Source organism: Amblyomma mixtum, chromosome 1 (genome assembly GCF_055824585.1).
Source record: "Amblyomma mixtum isolate Tamu chromosome 1, ASM5582458v1, whole genome shotgun sequence".
NCBI classification, from domain to species: Eukaryota; Metazoa; Arthropoda; class Arachnida; order Ixodida; family Ixodidae; genus Amblyomma; species Amblyomma mixtum.
The window spans coordinates 218,346,934-218,367,447 of NC_143012.1; the positions used below are offsets into that span (position 1 = coordinate 218,346,934).

The 20,514-nt window shown below is 49.8% G+C and overlaps 1 protein-coding gene across 3 annotated transcripts in view; it reads right to left on the reverse strand.

Moving 5' to 3' along the window:
- Positions 1–979: 979 nt before the first annotated feature.
- Positions 980–20,514, reverse strand: part of Rcd6 (Reduction in Cnn dots 6) — a 101,341-nt gene continuing 81,806 nt past the window's right edge. For 2 of the 3 annotated variants that reach the window (XM_089563713.1, XM_089563724.1), the window contains exons 3-7: positions 12,991–13,079; positions 9,296–9,391; positions 7,446–7,505; positions 4,807–4,893; positions 980–4,014 (exon numbers count right to left, since the gene is read on the reverse strand). In XM_089563713.1, the coding sequence (XP_089419839.1) occupies positions 3,223–4,014; positions 4,807–4,893; positions 7,446–7,505; positions 9,296–9,391; positions 12,991–13,079 (1,124 nt within the window). In that variant the 3' untranslated portion in view covers positions 980–3,222. The remainder of the gene's footprint in view (positions 4,015–4,806; positions 4,894–7,445; positions 7,506–9,295; positions 9,392–12,990; positions 13,080–20,514) is intronic. The other variant, XM_089563718.1, reaches the window with a different exon arrangement.

The following is a 20,514-nucleotide window of genomic DNA, read 5'->3' on the forward strand; positions in this document are numbered from 1 at the left end:
AGATCATCTAGAGTAATCTAGAAACACGTAGATGCAGCTGTTCATGGCTGTGAACAATCGAGATAAGTCCGGTCGCTCCTCGCGTCACGAACAAAAATGATAACAGCCATTTCCTGCAGCCTTGAGCGTGAACGAACAAACAATACAATGATACGTGGCAATATGAAGGCAGTTCACGGTACTGGCAGGGCGACACGAGCAGAGGTCGCAGTACACGGCTGGCTCATGCTGCACCGATATGACTCTCCCGTGTTACGCCGGCTGAAATGAATGAAATACCGAAAATCACTCCGCGCCAGCAGCCTGAGATAGGCAACAGGTCTTCGGTGTCGTACTATCTGTGCTGTTACTTTTCTTATCATTGCGCTGGCTGAAGTACACACTGCGCACATAATCAGCGCAGCCAACGACACATCCACTCCTGCTGTTTGCTCGCGAGCAGTATACGCAATAAAGGCTTCAGCGAGCACAACGCCCAGGGTATACCATTCATGGCCACTGTACAGTTATGCCTTCTTCTAGACCGGACGCCACTTATATTCAATTGGACGCCCAGACTCCCCGGACTGTTCCTCTTTTGGCATACCTGAGAGTGTGGAGCATGTACTGCCCAGTACATGCGCGCCAAAGACTGATGTTGGCTGCTTCCTTGAAGCGTTTAGACAGCAGGCCACTCTCCGAGGACTTACTGCTAGGCGCCTGGCCGCAGAGTTGGATAGCTGTCTATAGGCGGGCGTTTTCAGGCTTTTTGAGCGACACGGGCCTCGACTCACGATTGTGCTGCCATCAAATGTGCGTGTACATATTCTCATCTCTCTTCTAACCACATGGTCACCAATCACCCCTTCTTTCTTCTCCCCTTCCCCAGTTTAGAAAATAGCAGGCCAGATATTCACCTTTCCGGCCGGCCCTTTCCAATCAATAAATTGATCCGTCTACACTTACCGTATATGTATACACGTATACAAAGGCTAAGAGATGCGATGAGCGACATTTCTCTTTTATTCTGCAGAACAAAGTGTACAAAAAAAATTCACATCCGCGGTTTCAATAAAGTCAATAATAAAACACAACACTCAATGCACTTCAGTGGTGAAACGAACGGTTGTAGAAGTGGCGCACGAAGTGTTGCTCACGACGCGATGGTCCGTGTATTATTACATAAAAGCATCCTATATATTGAACGTCACTCGGTTAATTAATGAAACGTGCGAAGGCGGCAAGTCAAAAGGCATGGTAAAAGGCATGTGGCGTGGTGTGCACATATATGGCATTGCAACGCGGCTTCCATTTATCGATGGCAAAATGGGGGGCAAACGAAAGGCAAGGGAGTTGACCAGAATAACATTCGACCGGCTGCACCACACGAACGTTGAAATGAAGGCCGTATCTGTTGGTATACGCTAGGTTGTCCGACCTCTGTTAGCGTTAACATCGCAAAAAGTAATGAAGACAGGTCGTCAGTAAGATCAAACGCTTATGATCCTAGAATCTTATCCAAGGTGGAATATGCGGTCATGTACCAGAAATGAAGGGCCATACGCGGTCGTGAAGATAGGCGGGTGTGATTTAAGGTGATGGAGATATAAACGAGGGATAGACAACGCTCTCTGTCGATTTGCTATTGGTAAAAGTGAAGCTGCGCTTTGTTGGACGATACGCGTCCTTGGCACTCACGCACAACACACACGGTTAAAAAAAAAAAGCTAAAAATTTCCCAGCTGTCCGTCGATCGCGTCATGAACGAAGCGTGACTTGCGACTGTGTTATATGTACAGGAGCGCGGAATATCTACAGAAGACAAACTCGCCTTTTGTCCTTTTGTGCTAAGTGGCGTACGTTTCTGCAAGGTGCAGCCGCTGCATGGCAGTATAACCGCGAAGCTATGAAGTGGCACGCTTACACTGATGCTTTTCGGGAAATAAGACTGCGTGACACATGCACCGGTTGTTTTCTTTGGATACGTACGCGTCACTTAGAGTTCTTGTCAAGGCCCCATCGCCCAATGCATTGTCTCATTGGATAGCCCCTCCATGCAAACATTGATAAAGCCATCTTTATTGCTCGGATGGGGACGGAATGTCGACGTCATTGCGGAACACATTAGCGAGTTAAAACGCGAAATAAGTTACGAAGACGCATTGGAAAATAAAAATTGGACAGCCTCACCTCTAAGCCTATTCTCGGGTAACACTGAATGGGCAGTTGTTACCTCGTTTTCCATCACGCGCATTTCGCAAACGAATTCATGAATCGGTAACTTCTACGTCGGCTGACTGTAGACTTCAATGCATAGCTCAACTGTGTTAAAAACTATCTCGCCTAGATTTGCCCTTTGTTATTGGCCGTAATGGTCCAATGTATACGTTCAACACGTCTGAGAGTCACATGTCCCAGACGACTTGTAAAGGCTGAAAATGTTCTATGTTCAAATGATCAAGCATTTACATTTGCTTCTGCATTAACTTATAGCTGCCGTAACAACTAACAATAATTGCCAGTATAGTACTCCTGGAGAGCTCCGTCTTAGATCTAGTCGAGCCGAGAACGTAAACCAAGTTTGGCAAGGTCGCATTTGTACCATCGATACGCCTACATAGAGACTTCACTTTGACGTGCAATCACGGCCTGCTGGCGTTTGCACACTGACCTCGCCTATCGTTCGGCCAGGAAATAAAGAGCTGCATGGGAACTCGAACCCTCGCAGTCGTCGCTCCGAGCGCGTCCCAATGGGGCCCTCGGGCATGTCTGAAGCCGGCCACGGTCTCGTGCAAGAGAAGCGGGAATGGCAGGCCGGTCGGACGGTGGCAAGAAACTGTCGGGGCGACATCTGTCTACGTCGTCACCCGAAGCGCATCTCTGCCCGCGTGGCGCACTGCGAATACCACATTCCGAGAAAGAGGCAAGCTGCTTTATCGTGCGTAGTTCAGATCTTTCGCAATGACTGGAATAAGATGTCAAATATATTCCGATGCATCACTGCTGTCGCTGCATGTCTATTTCTCTTGAGCACGAACGCACGGTTCGCGATTCACAATTGGGGACGTCGGTATAGAACGCGTTTGGTCATGAAATTGCATAGGAAGGGGCGAACGCGAAAGGCGATGAGTCTGACACAGTCACGGAACCACCAGTCGTCGTCACACTCAAGCGGACGATGCACCGTCAAGCACGACCGGCGCCGCAACGCTTCGGATCACACCGACACGTCTCTGCGTCAGCTCAGAGCGCGATGTCCCTGATGCTGTGACTGGAGCTGGTGTCCGAGTCATTGCCTCGCACCACGGAGCCCGGCCTGTTGAGGTACTGGAAGGGCCTCTCGGGGAGCCTCTCCAGGGTGACGTCACCGAATCCGCGCACGTCCAGCACCTCCCAGCGGTTGCGGCCGCCGCCCTGCCGCCGGAACTTGGGTCTGTCCAGGCTCTGCGTCGCATAGTCCACGGGGCCCGCGCTGGGCAGCGGCGACGGCGACGCCGCCACGGCGCTGTGCGCCGTCGTCCACGGTTCGCCCCGGTTCAACTCCGACGTGGAGCGGGACATGCTGCGGTAGCCGTTGAGGAGGCCTCCCCCACCGACGGGGCCTCCGCGGGCCACCAGGTCGGCGAAGGAGGAGGCGTCGAACTCCGACCGTGGGCTGGGGCCGGGCCAGAGGGCCGGGTTGGGCGCGTAGAAGTCGACGCCCGAAGGGCCCAGCACGCAGCCGTTGAGGCTCCCGTTGAAGGCGGCGTTGTAGACGCCCCCTCCGGGCTGCGGCCCCCCGCCCACGGCGCGCACCATGAGTCCCGAGACGGACGAGGTGCTCCTCTTGAGGGCCGAGTTGTGCGCCATGATGTAGGTGGGCTCGCTGTCGGCGGCCGTCACGAACCGCGGCCTGGACGCCGACGACAGGGAGCCGCCGGCGCTGCCGTTGGCGCGGTGCGCGCCGGGGCTGGCACTTCCCACGCCGTTGCTCGAGGAACTGGGGCCCGCCGAGCCGTTGCTCTTGCTGGGCGCCAGGTCCCGGTACGAGGTGACCTGCAAAGAAACCCCCGGGGTCAAGAAATAAACAACACTATATAGAGCAGGGAGGATATGCGTGTCACGCTTTACTGTCTACTGCTTTAACGGTACTCTACTATGTCTACGCGGCTTCACAATCAAGGCGACGTGCACGATAAGCCTGGGTGCACAAATTTTTCCGGAAGACAGAGCTAAGGTCATGCACGAAATTGCAGCGTACTCAGGGCAAGTGCATGTTTCAAAAGCGCCTGTTGTATGTATATATTTTTACCACGAAGACACAAGTAGAATAGAAATACAAAGAGTATCCGAAGAAGGTTTGCTACCGCCGTGTTTACATGAATGCGACAGGAGTCGACTCCAGTCCACATTTTCAGGGAAAGAGCTGGTTTTGAGAAGGAAAGGCGTCACTCGTCCTCTACTCCCTTCCTCGATGTTTTTGCACTTTCCCTGAAAAAGTGAACTGGAGTCGACTTCTTTCGCATTCATGTAAGCGTGGCTTATGAATGCATGGTACATATGTGTACTATGCAACGACACAATGCGCCTATAGTATCGCGGATCGTACGGAGCAATGTGGTACACAACGCGAAGATCCCCCCCCCCCCCCAAAAAAAAAAAAAAAAAGGAAAGTATCTGGCACTCTGCTTTCAATTACGCTAATTTATACCCCCCCCCCCCCTCCTCTTCCCGGCACTGGTCATCACACCTGTGGCTACGAAGGTACCGCGACATATAGGTATGCACACTGACGAAGACGCATGCAAAACACAATGAGCGCGGGGGAAAAGAAGGAAGTGTTCCGACCACGTTCAGGTTCTGCAGTCGGCGCATGACGGCTTTCTCCTGCTTCCACTGCGTGTACAGCGACTGGACGCATACGATGCACACCACCTGCGTCAACCACCGCCACCATCATAAGTGGGATAAGTACCAACAGGCCGAGCAGAAAGGCAAAAACCAATCAGCACTTTCATTTGGTACATACTCTCACACGCTTCCACGGCGAGAACAGCGAGCACGACAATTCGCACCGCGACCATGCGACACTTATACAACATATCCTGCAATTTTGTAGCGACACATTATTATATCACTCTTAATTTATAGTGGCTGAGATCTTCTTCGACTTTTACGGCGTAGACATCGTACGTAGTATCTCGCGAACAGAAACTAGTATACCGCGTTCAATAGCTGGCCAACGTTGTTCCCAGTTTACAAGTGTTGACAGGAAAAGATGATTATGCAGGACTGGGGAAATGGAAATTCTCGAAAATGCACCATTCGTCAAAGTGGGTATGCGAGAGGCCGCTGTTGGCAAGGGGGAAAGGGGGGGGGGGGGAGGTGAGGAATAGTGCGCATGCAAACACTTGGATGCTAAAGAGCACTTTAAAGAACGGCGCTAAACTATACAAGTCAACAGCTTATAAATCACTAACCATAAGCACTCTCCAGTATGCGTCTTTAGACCTCACTACATTAGCAGCATCTCCAAATTAGAATGCTTTCAAAGAAAAGCTATCAGATTTATCTACAGCCGTTACGATCGTAGCTTTACTGCACCGTCGTCGTGCGCGCGCTTTATCAATGGGGCCACAGTCGCATCGACGCAAGTGTGATCGTTTAATCAAGCTGTATAAAATTATACACGGATTAACTAGCGGTCTCGCGCCTATCTCACTGGTCACCCCTACTGCCCGAGTTTCCCGGTTGGCTGGAGCACTGAACATTCCAGTCTTTGCACCCATGAACTGTTTTTATTTTTTCTTTCTTTTTCTTCCCACAGACTTTCGAATAATGAAATAACTTAGATGGTTCCGTGTGTTCACTGGAGACCAATCAATTTCAGAAGGAACTTTATAACCAAGTTACTTAATGTTGGTGCTGTATTAGTATGAACTGTAGCCAGCCCTGCTATGTGTTTAACAAAAGAGACAACAGTATTCGTAAACAAATTAATTAATTAAAACAGTCCGCTCCGAGGCAGCGGGCGAAAGGCATGGGAGTTTTCTGAGTTTTCTGGCGACTGTTTGACAGGAAAAAAGAAGATGAAGGAGACAACCAACTTTCGAATTAAGCAACCCCCTACCCTAAAAAACAAAAACAAAAAAACAAACAGGACAACACCAAATGAAGTATGCATACTCTAAGCCGCAAATTACTAAATGTGCTAATGTAGATTATACGTTGGGGACTGGTTGCCATTAGTTGGGGTGCTAGTGGTTGCCACAACCACTGTTTCCTAAAAGAGCGCCCAATACGGACCGCAAAGGGAGATCAGCAACATTTCGCACTCTGGACGGACTAACCGTTGGTTGCGAGGTCAGATTGGTGCGATTAGTCCCCTTTTACATAATTTGGGGTGTACTAATGTGAATATATTTATTTGGGAAAAGAAACTTGATATGGAATATAAACTATATAACGAATACCAGTAGAGCGCTGGCAGTTTTCCAGATCGATCCACGCAGCGCCTATGGAGAGCGCTTTGCCAGCTGTTTCTGGGAAGATGAATTTCACGCTTTGCTGCGCCAATGAGGTCGCGCGCGGCCGCCGCGCACAAGGACGCGGCTGAGTGTGAAACGGCCGCGCAGTGCGGAGCACACGAACGCTCTCTCCGAAGAGAAGAATGGAGAAGAGGCGAAAGAACTTCTGAGCAACCCCCCTCCTCACCGTGAGGGCCGCAAATTACGCGCTGGAACCTCGTCCGCGCGCTAAGGGGTCGTTATTCGGTGCCCGCTCCCCAGGGGCGCTGTCGTCGCAGCCAAGAAGTGTTATTTTGGAGAAGGCGCTTGAACGCGCGCTGGTAGCGTCGCACGGTCACTTTTGACGACGGCCATATACTCCCTCAACTCCGTGCAGTATAATACACGGGTGTATACGCTCCTGCCGAGACGCATCCAGCGAGGGTCTTCCGAGAAAAGGTGTTTGAAGACTGTACTGGGCCTGGAACAATGCGACACGCAACACATACCACAGCCACCGTTCAAGATCCTAAGCTGCAGTCCCTTATCTCCGTGCAATCAGGTCCAAAGCCTTCAGCAGAAAATCAGGCGTGCTATGTTTTTTTTTTCGCTCGTCGAAAAGTGGTGACCGAACTCAAGGAGTAACTGTTGTTTGTACACTGCCCAGCCCTTTGCTGTCTGTTATGCTAGACGGGACTCAAACACTGTACTCGGTATATATAATTTAAAAAAAAAAGTGACGGCATCCACGGCTTCGCATTTAGCTTCAGACACTTTCAGAGCGCACGGTTCTCTTAGCGCGTCACGCCTGCAACGACATAATGCCTCGGGCAGTTGTAGCTCGAGGTGAGGACGGCAGTCAGTCATGCAACTTGACGAGCTAACTGATGGGTTTTGCCGTAGAGAACGGCGCTAGGCACACTTGAGAAGCGAGATGGACACTTAGGGAGAGAGAGAGCGTGAAAGTGGTGCTTCTCTTACGTTCATCACCGCCCGGGCAATGTAGAAGGCCAGCTCCGCGATGCCCTTGCTGTCGAGTTTCTGCGCAGACGGCACACAAAGGAAGGATGCTGAGATTAGGGTCACTGCACGGTAAAGTAAAACTGAACGCCACAAGATGAGCGTGCTTGTTATGCGCGGCGATGGAAAATTCGGTGGAAAGAGGCAAGAAAAAAATTCGCTGTGGCTTAGCTTGGTTAAGCCCGGTAATTGCGAAAGCAATATCCGTACCTACGCCATGGTTCAGCTGGTAGTGCAGCTGGTGGTGGTGCTTGTGGTTAGACTTGTGGCGATGCATCGGTTATACAATCCAATCCAATCCAATCCAATCTAATCTAATCTAATCTAATCTATTCTAATCCAATCCAATCCAGTCCAGTCAGGCCGCCGTTCATGTGCACCGCCGTCGCACACGGACGGCACGAGATCGCGAAGCAATGTTAAGCCGCTGGTGGTTGGCACAGCTACTGCTTTCTAGCGACGTGAGTCGAGCCTAATCTCTTCAGCGTAACGCCACAATCGCGCTCCTAGCGGAGAGCGCAGAAGTTGGGCGCCGGTGGTGGCACCGCCGCGGTAGCCACCATAGCCGCGGCTTGCGACGGCGCGAGTCGGTCGCCCCTCTCTTCGGCGTGACGTCACAAAGCACCTATTGCGCTCCTAGCGGAGAGCGCAGGAGTTAGGCGCCGGTGGTGGCACCGCCGCGGCTTGCGACGGCGCGAGTCGGTCGCCCTTCTCTTCGGCGTGATAGCACACATGACGTCACACAGACGTCAACTAAAGGTCAATGGTGGCACCGCCGCGCCACGGCAAAGGCTGAAAGTGCAAGTAGTAAAGCTTTCGCTTTAAAAATAACAAATCAGTTTGGAGCGTGGTGTCAGTTTTTGGCGTTGCTAGGACAGTGGGAAGCATTGAGAATCCCGAAAGCAAACCGAATAGCCCGCGTTGATATGAACAAGCTTTAGATGCATGAGCAGCTGAAGTTTAGCGAACAAAACGTTTGCATTGTATGCAAATCACACCGCATGTCGCATAGTGGGAGAAACATTCGGGGCAGTGAAAGCACCCTCTCACACGGCCAGCACCATCTTTCCTTCTTTCCTCCCTATCAGCTTCGATAAGTGCGACCTCCAGATACTATAGCTGTCGCCGTGAAACGTTTTGTTGTCTTTGTTTTCTTCAACATCTAGTTTATCGCCAACGGCATCCAGCCTTATCGCTTTGTTTGCTTCTCCTGATTTTGTACGGCGGATGTGCTACATGCACTGCAATACCTGAAGCGCAGTTAATGCGGAACCTTCATGCACACAGACACAAGACCCCCCCCCCCCCCCCCCCGCTTTTTACAAGAGGTTGCCCATCCCCCCCCCCCCCTCTGTCCCCCCCCCCCAAAAAAAAACATAATCCTGCCTACATGCCTGTGCAGAAGCAACGGTACAATGGGTGTTTTCACAGCAGTGCGAGAGTATGTCCGTCAGTAACTGCTTCAGTTCTTCCTAGCTCTTTTTTAAAAACATTCTCAGAGACAGCTTGACAGAAGATATCGTATGACATTTTTTGCTCAGTAATTCACCACTGTATAGCTTATAGCAAGCGCAGTACTCGAGAAGAAACACGAACCAAAAAAAAAGAAGATCGAAACTTTAGTACAGTACAACTACGCGCACGTTAAAACGATGCTCTGAATACTCTGTTCATCAAACGACACCATGCTGGCGTTGACACTCGACAGGTGCACACACAAGGGCACAAGCAGGAGCACATAATGGTATACTACACAGCAGCGGAGGCCTGTAGAGTGCATGCAGACAGGGAAGGTTATTTACGGGACTCACCCAGTACTGGAGGCTCATGAAGAGTGCCAGGCCGCATTCCGGAAAGAAGAAGAGCACCGACACGAACAGCCAGCCCAGAAGATAGTTGGACTTCCTCTGCGACCACACACCACAGCAGCACGTGATTTGTATGGCACGTAGCAACGCACTTTTTTTTTACATAGATTTGTATCACCCGTAACTTGCGCCTGACTGGCGGCATGTAGTTCACTCCATAGGAGAGACATCAACAATGACTTTCAACAAAACGGAGCCCACAGATTTCGCAGGTTTCCAGCACCTCTGATGATTACATAATTACGAGCTAAGGAGGTTGAGAGGTGTCATTTAGGACGATAGCAGTGCGCGTGAGTGCAGAAGGCGGTATCTATCTATCTGCTACGCACTGGTGGAAACACACTGACGTCTCGATATACAGTCAGACAGATTTAAGTGGGGTAGCGACGCCCGCTCCTCCATCCAGGGAGAAATTCATAACGAAAAATAGCTGCACTGGCCCCTATTTTTGCTAAGAAATTCATCATGCAAATCTACTGCTACCGGCCACTGAGCCACCGCCGCAAGTGACGATCCGTATAATGAGTACAAACAGCGTCACTTAATTGTCACCACATTGCAAACTGCGTCGAGCTCGCCGTATGTCCACTGAACGACGTTGTGCTACGCTCTTGCAGCACAGGAGTGGGGCAGGAAGAGGCTGTACTTTTCAATGCGAAAGCACTACATCACGGGGTCAAAGCCAACCAAGATTTTTGTGACTTGCATGACCTTGAGGGCGTAGAAATAAATATTGCCGCGACTGGGTTTCGAACCCGCGGCGGAGCGAACAGATCAGCTTCGCTGGCCACTGCACGACAGCACTAAGCTATCGCCGCGGCCGATCACGCCTCGTGTTAAACTTATGATGATGATGATGATGTCCTCAGGCTTAACCTGAGTCTATTATCGTCGCCAGATGTGCCGACGACCCAGCAAAGCAAAACCATGAGCCAGCCAAGCCACAGCACATGCTTTCACACATCTACTCGGTTGAACGATGTTAAAAGCCTACCACTTTTTTATCTACTAGCCTCACCGTGTGGATTCCGTCTCTTTGTGCATGCCTGTGCAAGATCAAATTCCACCTTTGCACTCCGGTCTTCGTGCAAACGCGGCCTCCATTACAGTTTTCGCCACCTTTTGTCTTCGCACGAACCCATTCACCAATTCTCGTCAGCAAGCGGAGACAGAAATAACTATGGCTTCCTGAACTCGAGTCATTTCGCTTTCAGAAGCACGCACGCATTCTTTTTTTCCTCGGTAATGCGCCGTGCGAACCGGCGCACGCAAGAGCGATAGACAGCCGAGGACGTCGTGATGCGCCGCACAAAGTCGACCAGCGCGCGGAAGCGTTGCCCTCGAGGCACTGACCACGACCCGCACGTCCGCACGCAGAATTTGCAAATGACCCGCTGAAAAGCGTCGGGTCCGTTCGCGCTGTTGACCCCCCTTCCCACTCCCACTCTCTCCTTCGGCATTCTTCTTAGAGTACGCCAGCCTGCCTTCCTCGTATCCTCTTCCCGACGCGAGTGGAGTTGGGGTGCCCACAACAACACGTAGTAGCTGAGCGCACGCAAACGAAGGGACCGTGAGAATTATGACCAGCCAACGGGCAACACATTCATGCTGGCCTCTGCAAAGTGCGCACGTGCACACATGTGCTCTCTCTCTCTCTCTCTGACACACACACACACACACACCACAAAGTATGCACCACATGTGCACACACGCACTCTTATGCATTCCCTCACGCATGCATACATTCACACGCAGTCCCACAAACATTCACACATGCGTACTAACGCACATACATTCACAGGCACGGAACAGCGCACACTGCGCACACTCCAATGCACTGGCACACACACGCCCTCCCTCTCAAGAAACCCCGCGAATGCAGGCGCACAATTTCTCCCTCTCCGCCCGACAGGCGGTCGGTCCACCGGAAGCATTGCAATAAACGTTTTCACCGCCACCACCACCACCGGAAAAACAGACCGCCGCGCCGAGCGCGAGGGAGGCATGGCGGCTCCTTTCCGATGCGCACAGATCGCTTGAAGCGCGTCCGAGTGAAGCTCGACGGACGTTGCGCGCAGCTCGTTTCACGCATACTCTTCCTCGCGCCATTCCGCCGCGCTGAGCAACGGACACGGCGCTGCTCTCCTTCTTTCGCTGTGACTCTCCTCTACCTCTGCTTATTTCTTTCTTGCTTCGCGTCCTCTTCTCACGTTCCCTTCTTTCTCCATACCGCAGTAGAAGGGAAATTGGCGCAGCGGAGCCTCAAGAAACGCGCCTGCCGATAGGATTACACGCGCGTCGGCAACTTCGACGTCTTTCTTTCTTTCTTTCTTTCTTTCTTTCTTTCTTTCTTTCTTTCTTTCTTTCTTTCTTTCTTTTCCGCGGAATTTGCGTTCCGCACGCGTGTCTGCGCATACGTGCTTTCCGCCTCGAGCCTTTACGCGTGTGACCGGTTCCCTTTCGCGCTTACCCCTCTTTGTTTTTCACCGTCTGCCACTTTTTTTCTGACCGTCTAATGCAGAAAGAAGGCGATTAGCTGCTGTCAGAATTATTCGAGCCAGACGCTCGCGGTATCGCGAAGTCTCGTTTCCGTCGCTGTGGCAAGCGACGGGAGGAACAACTTCCCTTCACTATCTCCACGACCTTTCACCGCCACATTCAATTCGCGATGTGAAAGCGACCCACTCTCCCTTAGCGCTACCGGTAGACAGCGGCTACTCGATCGAGTAACCGAAGTGCTAGCAGCCTAGTTTTATTCACCTCACTAGTGATGCATCAAAATACAAACAAGCATTCAATACCATAAGTTCTATAGAATTAATGACAAATTAAGTTCTTTGTCTTCCGTCATTTCAAGTATGTTCAAAGCGGTGGACGGAATTTCGCAGTCGAAAGCGCACACGCAGCTCACAAGCAGGTGTCAAATAGGGTTGAAATTCCTTCAATTCACAGCCGCGCACTGCTCCTACCAGCACCCTAAATTCTTGGCTAGACTTTCTCCTGGTGAAGTCCTGGCGCAATAAGTGACAGTGAACCGCATTCACTGCGACCAAGGAATGCCACATCTACCAGTCCCGCGCCAAATTCAATTTCATTTCTTGCACACGCACACACACGAACGCACACGCACACACGGTGGCGCTGCTCGAATCCAGTTCCGCGCGGCCTTTCCTCGTATATCAATAGATTTCTAACGGAGCTTCTGAAGTCGGTTTCGGAAAAAAGTTCCAGCCTTGTTTTCGGTGCCAACTTCGCCGCGATTTCGGGAAGATGTCCGACGGAGATTTTCGAGAATGGGGGCCGAAAGCATTTGACTTCAAAAAAAAAAAAAGCAGTATCTATTTCTCGAACTCCTGTCAAACCAAGCGAAGAGTTAAGAACACTTCGAAAACTGGAATACTGTTTAAAATAGAAAAAGAGAAAACAATAAACCGCATCGCAGGCTACACAAGGGACACCTGGAACTCTCTCTCTGCATGCGTTATCGAAGTTGTTGAGCAAGGCGCGCTCCGTAACCCGTCGCGTGGCGACAGGTGATACTGCGCCGACGTGCGTCCGATAGTTCGCCGCACACTCGACGGCTGCGACAATCGCCCACAGCCGGTGCACCTGTATGGGAGGCGTCGTGTTCTGCTTACCAGGAAGAGACCCGCCAGCAGGAACAGGGAGACCAGGAAGATGGAGAAGTAGCCGGCGGCCAGCACGTACGCCGGAACGGGCAGTTGCACTGAGCGCCACCATGCGAGAAGAAGGAGAGACCGGAACGCGGTTAGCACAACTTTACGATTAAGTATGACAGACCAGCTGACGTTATTGCGCGCAACACCCGGACACAGACCGAAGAATTACCCTGACTGCGTGTTTTGACGTACCGTACTCCATCTAAAGATTCCCCTGCAGCTTAGCTGCTTGGTAGCGTAGGAAAGCTTTAGTAGCACCACCAACAGTACAAAGCTCCTGAAGGGGCAAGGAGAAAAAGTCCTCCTCACCCTCCAGACATCTGGAGCGCTGGGGATACCACATGCGACGCAGTGCGGAGTCCATATGAAAACCAGTGAATGTACGTAAACGTACAGCCTTTGTCGAAAGTATAGGGGCCAAGTGGTTTGCTTGTATGCCATGCCAGCGTTCCAAATGAGAAACTCAACTCCTCGCTCCTCCAAAAGTAAGGGCTTTCACGGATGCTAAACAAGACCCCCCCCCTACACGGCTCGAAAGCGAACCGCTTGGCCTTTTGACTTTTGACAAAGGCTGTACGTACACAGCCGTATACGTGTGTCCACTGTGCCAGGTTCGTTCGCAGATTAGCACACATTCTTGACCGCCAATAAGCGGCGACCGTTTTTCGAAGGAATAGCTGAACACTAACGCAGCAGCTCCTCGTGCACTTCCTTACTCACGCGACGTTCTACGAGCAGCGAACGGCACGGTGGCCCGCGGCCTGACGAACGCGCACGCCTTCAGAAGGGCACTCACTGACTCCTACACGAAGCGCCCGCAGCGCCAGCTATGCGCCCGCAGGTTGCAAGGTGCCGTTCAAGGCCGCTAACACGACAATCAATGCAATGAGCAGCCAATCCAAGTCAAACCAACAAAGCAGGAAGGGGAACAAACTTTTGCTTGTCAGAAGACAAAGAGGGCAGGGTTTAGGTATAAGGTTTAGACAGATTGTGGGCCCTCTCGACAGCGCTAGGTGGCTTGAAGTCCACGCTTCATTGCGACCTCTAGGGCCCAGTCCACTATCCGGAGTAGTACCTCCGGGTTAGGGCTGAGCAACGCAGTCTCCCGCTGACGTTTGTTCGAGATTTGGAAGCTCGGAGGTGGCTGGTACTCTGTGCATTCGAATAGGATGCGATTGAATGACTGCCAGAGAGCAGCGGGAACTGTATTCCGCAGGATACATATATAAGATATAAGGTAAGATATAAGGATATAAGGACAGAATATAGTGTGAGGTTGAAAAGACAACCTCTCCCGCTCCACTAATGTACCGCGGGGGAGGATATAAGGACAATCAGACAACAATCAATTCAAGAGTTAAATCAAGGAAAGCTCATATACTACACTGTCGATGGATGTTTCCGTATGAAGCGATCCAGCTGCAGCGTGGGAAGCGGACGAACTTGAGTGCTGCACTTACGTAATACAGCTGCACTGCATGCGTGTCTTCTTATACCTTGAAATAAACTTGGACAGGAGTGATTTATTCTGTACGCGTCTGTGTCGGATGGGGCTGGGGGCCCCTTGATGTCTTTCTGACAGAGTACCAGCGCGTTCTGCTCGCGATACGAGCCCTGTACCTATAGGGTGTCTTCATGCCTGTGCCTCGGTTTAGCGCGGTGACAACCCAGCTGCTCGGTCGAGTTCAATCATTTTATTTATTTATTTTTTATTTATTCACAATACCTTACAGGGCCCAGAAGGGCATTGAGTAAGGGGGGCAAAGAACGACAAATGTGCAAAAGAAACTAATTAATATAACATGAGATACAAAAGATTAAGTAAAAAGAAACTAATGTACAAAGCAAAACTTAAAGGCGAAATTATACATAGGACACAAGGTACTCATTAGTAGCATGAATGCCGGACATACGGCCAAAACAAAACGCAATGGCAACGAAGGAACAAAAGTACACAGCGACAAAGAAAATCAAAGATAGGAGAAAAAGCGATGTCATGTGAGATATCTACGTAGCTGATCCTGGAATGGTTGATGGTTGCCGATGGATGCGATATTGTCAAAATCGATGGATGCGATATTTTATTGACAAAAGTTGCGTCGAATTCCGGTATGGGTATACGAAGCTTCTGAATTCTTACACGAAATAAGAGTTCTGCTCCTGCCAGCCGTATCACAGTACCTTGGGCCCGGACAGCCGCAAATGCGGCCTCTCGGAACAACATTTTGCCGTGGCAAAATTGAGCCGGTGAAACAACGTGGCGCAGTTATCAACCTAAACCCCGCAGCGCAACATCGAGGGCCCCTATATACCTGCATTCTTAGAAGACTGCCATCGTACTACGTTCGTTCGAGGCGCCGCGAAGCAGCCGAGCGGCTTCCGGCGCTTTCCGCCTTCGCGCTGGTGGTGCACGAAACAGCTGCCCGTATACGCGGAATTATAGCGGAATGCTCCGATGGGCGCGCGCTCCATCGCGTCGCTCTGCTTTGCGCTCCGGGCAGCAACAGGTTCCCCGCTCCGCCGCAGCGGCCAACGTCGTGACGGAGGCGCGGGGAAAGCCGCCAGCCACGTCGCACACGCTCGACCTCTTGTGAGCTTCTAACATCACGGATGAGCTCATTTGGGAGTTATTATTTTTTCCACACTGAGGCCACTTCGACATCGATTTTTTACTCGAAAGCTTGGAACGAAGCCGTTGCAAACTCGTTTTTTTCGACTATCATGCAAGTATAAAAAAAAGAAAGTTAAACGCACCTCCGAAAGGTTAATTATAATAATTATATATATATATAATTATATATATATATATATATATATATATATATATATTTATATATATAATTATTTATTCACAAAGGAAAATTGGGTCACTGACCAAGTCAAAAAATGAAAAATGACGTTTCGGGTCCCATACGGGGCCCTTGTTCACAATCTATATATATATATATATATATATATGCACACACACAACATCAATATGACATTTTACACGTGCCACGTTTATAAGTACATTGAATGATAGGGCACTTCGTGTGTGTTTAGAAAACACGTGCATCCTTACCCTTTTCTAAGCGGCATCTGCGCCCTGCTGCGGTGTAGGTGAACTCTACCATGCTCACCTACCCGGTTATAAAAAACACTATCCGCGTTTAGACCCCAAGGACCTCGATAGCTGGGGAAAGGGGGCTCCCGAGAGTGTAACACGTGAGCCAGGGAGGTGGTGGTGAGGGGTGATGGCACTGGGCGTGCGCGCTCCCCAGAGAGGCGGATGTGGTATCCTTTTATCGCCGAGATTTATTCGCGTAGAAATGGGGCCAAAAACAAAAACAAAAAATCGGTGAGTTCTCAGCCAACAGCGCTGCTCACAAACCCCTGTACATATATACTGTAGTCTGCTTGGCTTTAGGACTGCATACTTTCTTTTTATGTATCTCTTTTTAATGCACGAAATGCATTAAGTGGTTAAAATTTCACTTTTCCGTCGCCGATATCCCGCTGCCCACCCATTTTTTACCGCCCCTCCGTTCCACTCAGATGCACAGGTGCGTGTGAAGCCACCGCTGCCCTGCTCCTGTGCTTATCCCCTCTGCACAAGGGCCCCTGTACGGAGGACACCGACTCTCGCGAAACGGGCAAACGCATCCCTTACACAGCTGACTCTGAAACAGTGTTGTAGGCGTTACCGAAAAAAAGTAACTAAATACGTTACTCGTTACACTAACAAAAAAAGAACTCGTTACCGCCCTACTTTACCTACAAAAAAGGTAACGCATTACCGTTACCGTTACCGAAAAAAAAGTATCGCACGTTAATTTGCCGTTACTCCATGGCCATAAATTTTAATCAGTGCGTCCTCGCTGTAAAAACTCAAGATAACAATTTTATAAAGCTCATACTTCATATAATTCTAACTTCACAAAGAAAACATAGCTGAACTCAACAAATTTACAGTAATTCTGGTGTGCTTCTGCTTACGAAATTAAGCGGAAATTGTGTAGCAATAAAGAAATGCTTAAATGTCATAGTTCCGAAAAAAATATATTTGCGCACATAAACATTTTTTTTTACTTGAACCTGCATAATTATTACAAAAATGCGAGTGTTTACGTCAAGGTGTTCAAGGTCAGCTTCGCTCGCTTAGTAACTCAATAACCAGAAACGTAGCCGCAGTTGCATATAGAAACAGCCGGTTGACTGCAATCCCCTTTTCTGTGCTGTACCATTGTACTCTTTCGAAGGCTCTATTTTATTTATTTATTTATTTATTTATCATCATACCCACAGCGCCATTGGCTGGCATTACAGTGGCATTACAGTGGCTGGCATTGGGGCCATCTTGAAGTAAACTGGCGACATTCATTAGTTTGCTCAGAAGAGGGAACTGCTTCCACCAAGAATGCGAGAGTGTCGCCTGGGAACGAGATTTTTTGGTTGGAAAACAGGCTTACGCAGAAACTGACTTAGAGATTTCTCCAAATGGTCCATTGGTGGCTCAGCATGCGTCCACTCTTTAGAGAGTTGTCTGTGTGGGTGGTTTGGGGGTGAAGACAAGTGTGTGACTGCGTGTTCGTGCTTTTTTTTTTTAGTTGAGTGCGTCGTCAAGGGCAGGTGTTTTTTGGCATGTATGTGAGCTGCATCAAGGGTCGTCGAGAACACCGGTAGATTTTACCGGTAGATTTTGTTTATTTGTAACATCATTTTCGGCGTTTTTTTTTCTTTGGAAAAGAGGCGGAGGGGGACAATTGAAATAAAAAGTAACTACTAGTAACGTGACACGTCACGTTACCGAAAAATGTTAACGTAAGTGCGTTACCCGTTACAGTTCCGAAATGGTAACGAGTACGTTACTAAGTTACCGAAAAAAGTAACGCGTTACCGACAACACTGCTCTGAAATACATATGTTTCAGTGGCAGTCAGCCTCACCAGTACACGTGTAAGCTCACCGAGATTACAGCGGAGGATCTGTGTACACCCTATACAGAAAGGAGCAGAAAGGGAGTAAGCACTCCTCGAGGGCACTCCCCTTTATAAAAGGCTAGAGGAGTGCTTACTCCCTTTCTGCTCCCTTATGGGAATATGCTTGTTTAGAATATATATTCACAAGCGGAGGAGATAGCCCCGAAAAATACATGCGCCTCCATGGGAGCTCTGTTAAGAGAAGCGCAACGAGAAGTATGCCTACATGACGTTTGGTGCAGTAGGGTCATCCAAGCGTAGCATGGGTTAGTCTGCAACCTTTAGTGTTTGTTTCTCGAAACAGAGTATTACACGAACAAGGAGTGCGAAGGAGGGCTTGCCGAGAATCACAGTGCTCCCGCATTAGCGAGTTTTAGAATAGAAGAACCCTATCGGTTAGGGGACAGGGGAGCTTCGGGGGATCATTGCGCATGCGCAGAACAATAACGGTCATCTGGTTATCGATCCGCGCATGCGCAATGGAACTGCGATATATTCCCCTGTCCTCCTAACCAACCCCCCCGTTCCAAAACTCTATTGTCGTTGGTATGACCCCCCCCCCCCCCCTTTTTTTTCCAGCCTAATAGAACCGCTAAAGTGGCAAAAAACCTGGTGCTTTAGCAACCTAACGAGCCGCCTACGCTTTGAGAGCGGCTTTAGAAAGACACGGAAGAATGGATAAACCAGCCTCGGCACGCGTAGCAATACGCAACGTGTGAAAGGACCGTGTGGGCGGTTTCAGCACACAGTGCGAATGGATGCGAAAAGTGAGAGCTACTGCGTGTGTAAGATAGCTAGCCTTTGTACGCTTTGAAGTTCTGGTTAGCTTCATGTTTCGGGTGCCTCCTCGCTTTTACAGACCACGCTGCCACGACCACGCAAAATAAAACCGCCAAGAAAGTGTAAGTTCACCAGTACAGCTTGGTTGGTTTGGTTTATGGGGTTTAACGTCCCAAAGCGACTGAGGCTATGAGAGACGCCGTAGTGAAGGGCTCCGGAAATTTCGACCACCTGGGGTTCTTTAACGTGCACTGACATCGCACAGCACACGGGCCTCTAGAATTTCTCCTCTAAAGAAATTCAACCGCCGCGGCCGGGATCGAACCCGCGTCTTTCGGGTCAGCAGCCGAGCACCATAACCACTCAGCCACCGCGGCGGCAGTACACTTTACCGCATACAGTAAGAAAATTCCGAAGAAAATTCGCCTACCGCCAATAATCTATAATGAGATAATGAGGTAACAGCTGTAATGAGGTAACAGCTGTATGTAGCTGTAACGAGGTAACAGTGCTTGACATATCTATATGAGCGCTTTTACTGTATACAGTACAGTTTACCGCATACAGTAACAGCGCTCATATAGATATGTCAAGCACTGTTACCTCATTACCTCATTTAAGCTACATACAGCTGTTACCTCATTACCTCATCATAGATTACTGGCGATAGGCGAATTTTCTTCCTTAACTGGAAGTTTTATCCGGCATCACAACTACCACCAACTACATAAATATTTTATCACCGCGAAATACTTCTACTGAGTCGTGAAGCAGCCTAATGGCATGAATCAATGAGTTGAGTAACCTGGAATCCGCATAGCTATCTGTGGCGCGCCCAATGAGAAGCAGCCGCAGTCACATAACATATGCTTCACCTGCCGCTGGCGGGGACTTTACAGATGAAGAAGCCCAACAGTTTAATTCCGGAAACTGTGCGCTCAGCTCTTTATTTTGACGTCCTAAAAAATAGCTAGCACTATCTATAGCATATCAGGAATCTGGGAGTATCTTAAAGGCAGATTAGACAGCTTTGGAATGACATATATGAGCAGACAGCAACAATACCTTGCTCGGGGGGATTCTGCTGATGTAATCGTCACACTACGATAGTCTTTTACGAAGCTCGACTCATCCGATGTGGGGCACGCAGCCTGGTGCTCGAGATGTTAACTTCGATACCTTGGATTAGTGGTAAACCCTGCCGCATATCAAATAGCGGCACGCACACGTCCAGCGTTACAACAGACCGACGCAGCGACAATGATCAGCCAGCACCATGCACATGTGCTCCCGAATACAGCTGAAACGAGAAACACGCCTATACGATTGATGACGGGCGCATCCTTTCTGCCTTCCCCCCTCCTCACACAAAGAGCGTGCGGAAAGAACGACCTCTCTGAGCGCACATAAATAAGCATAAGCTGCATCGACCCTCGACCCACAAACGACAAGCGTATCGCCTAAAGTCGACCGTGTGTACGTGATGGACGACACGGCAGCTATATAGCTCCTGTGCCGCCAGCAGCATTATGCACTATAGCGCTGTCTTATCCCAGTGCTGCTTTGTTGCAGTATACTGCCAAGTCGCTATCCTTTGCATAGTTTTCTTTTTTAGCTGTGACAGTCTGCCGCTATACAGTTTACCCGGACGTTGTGACGCATGACTGCGTATATTTTGACCCGATCCCCAGTCACATTCATGCACGTGCGTCTGAAATAAAACAGAATACTATCAAAAGCAACA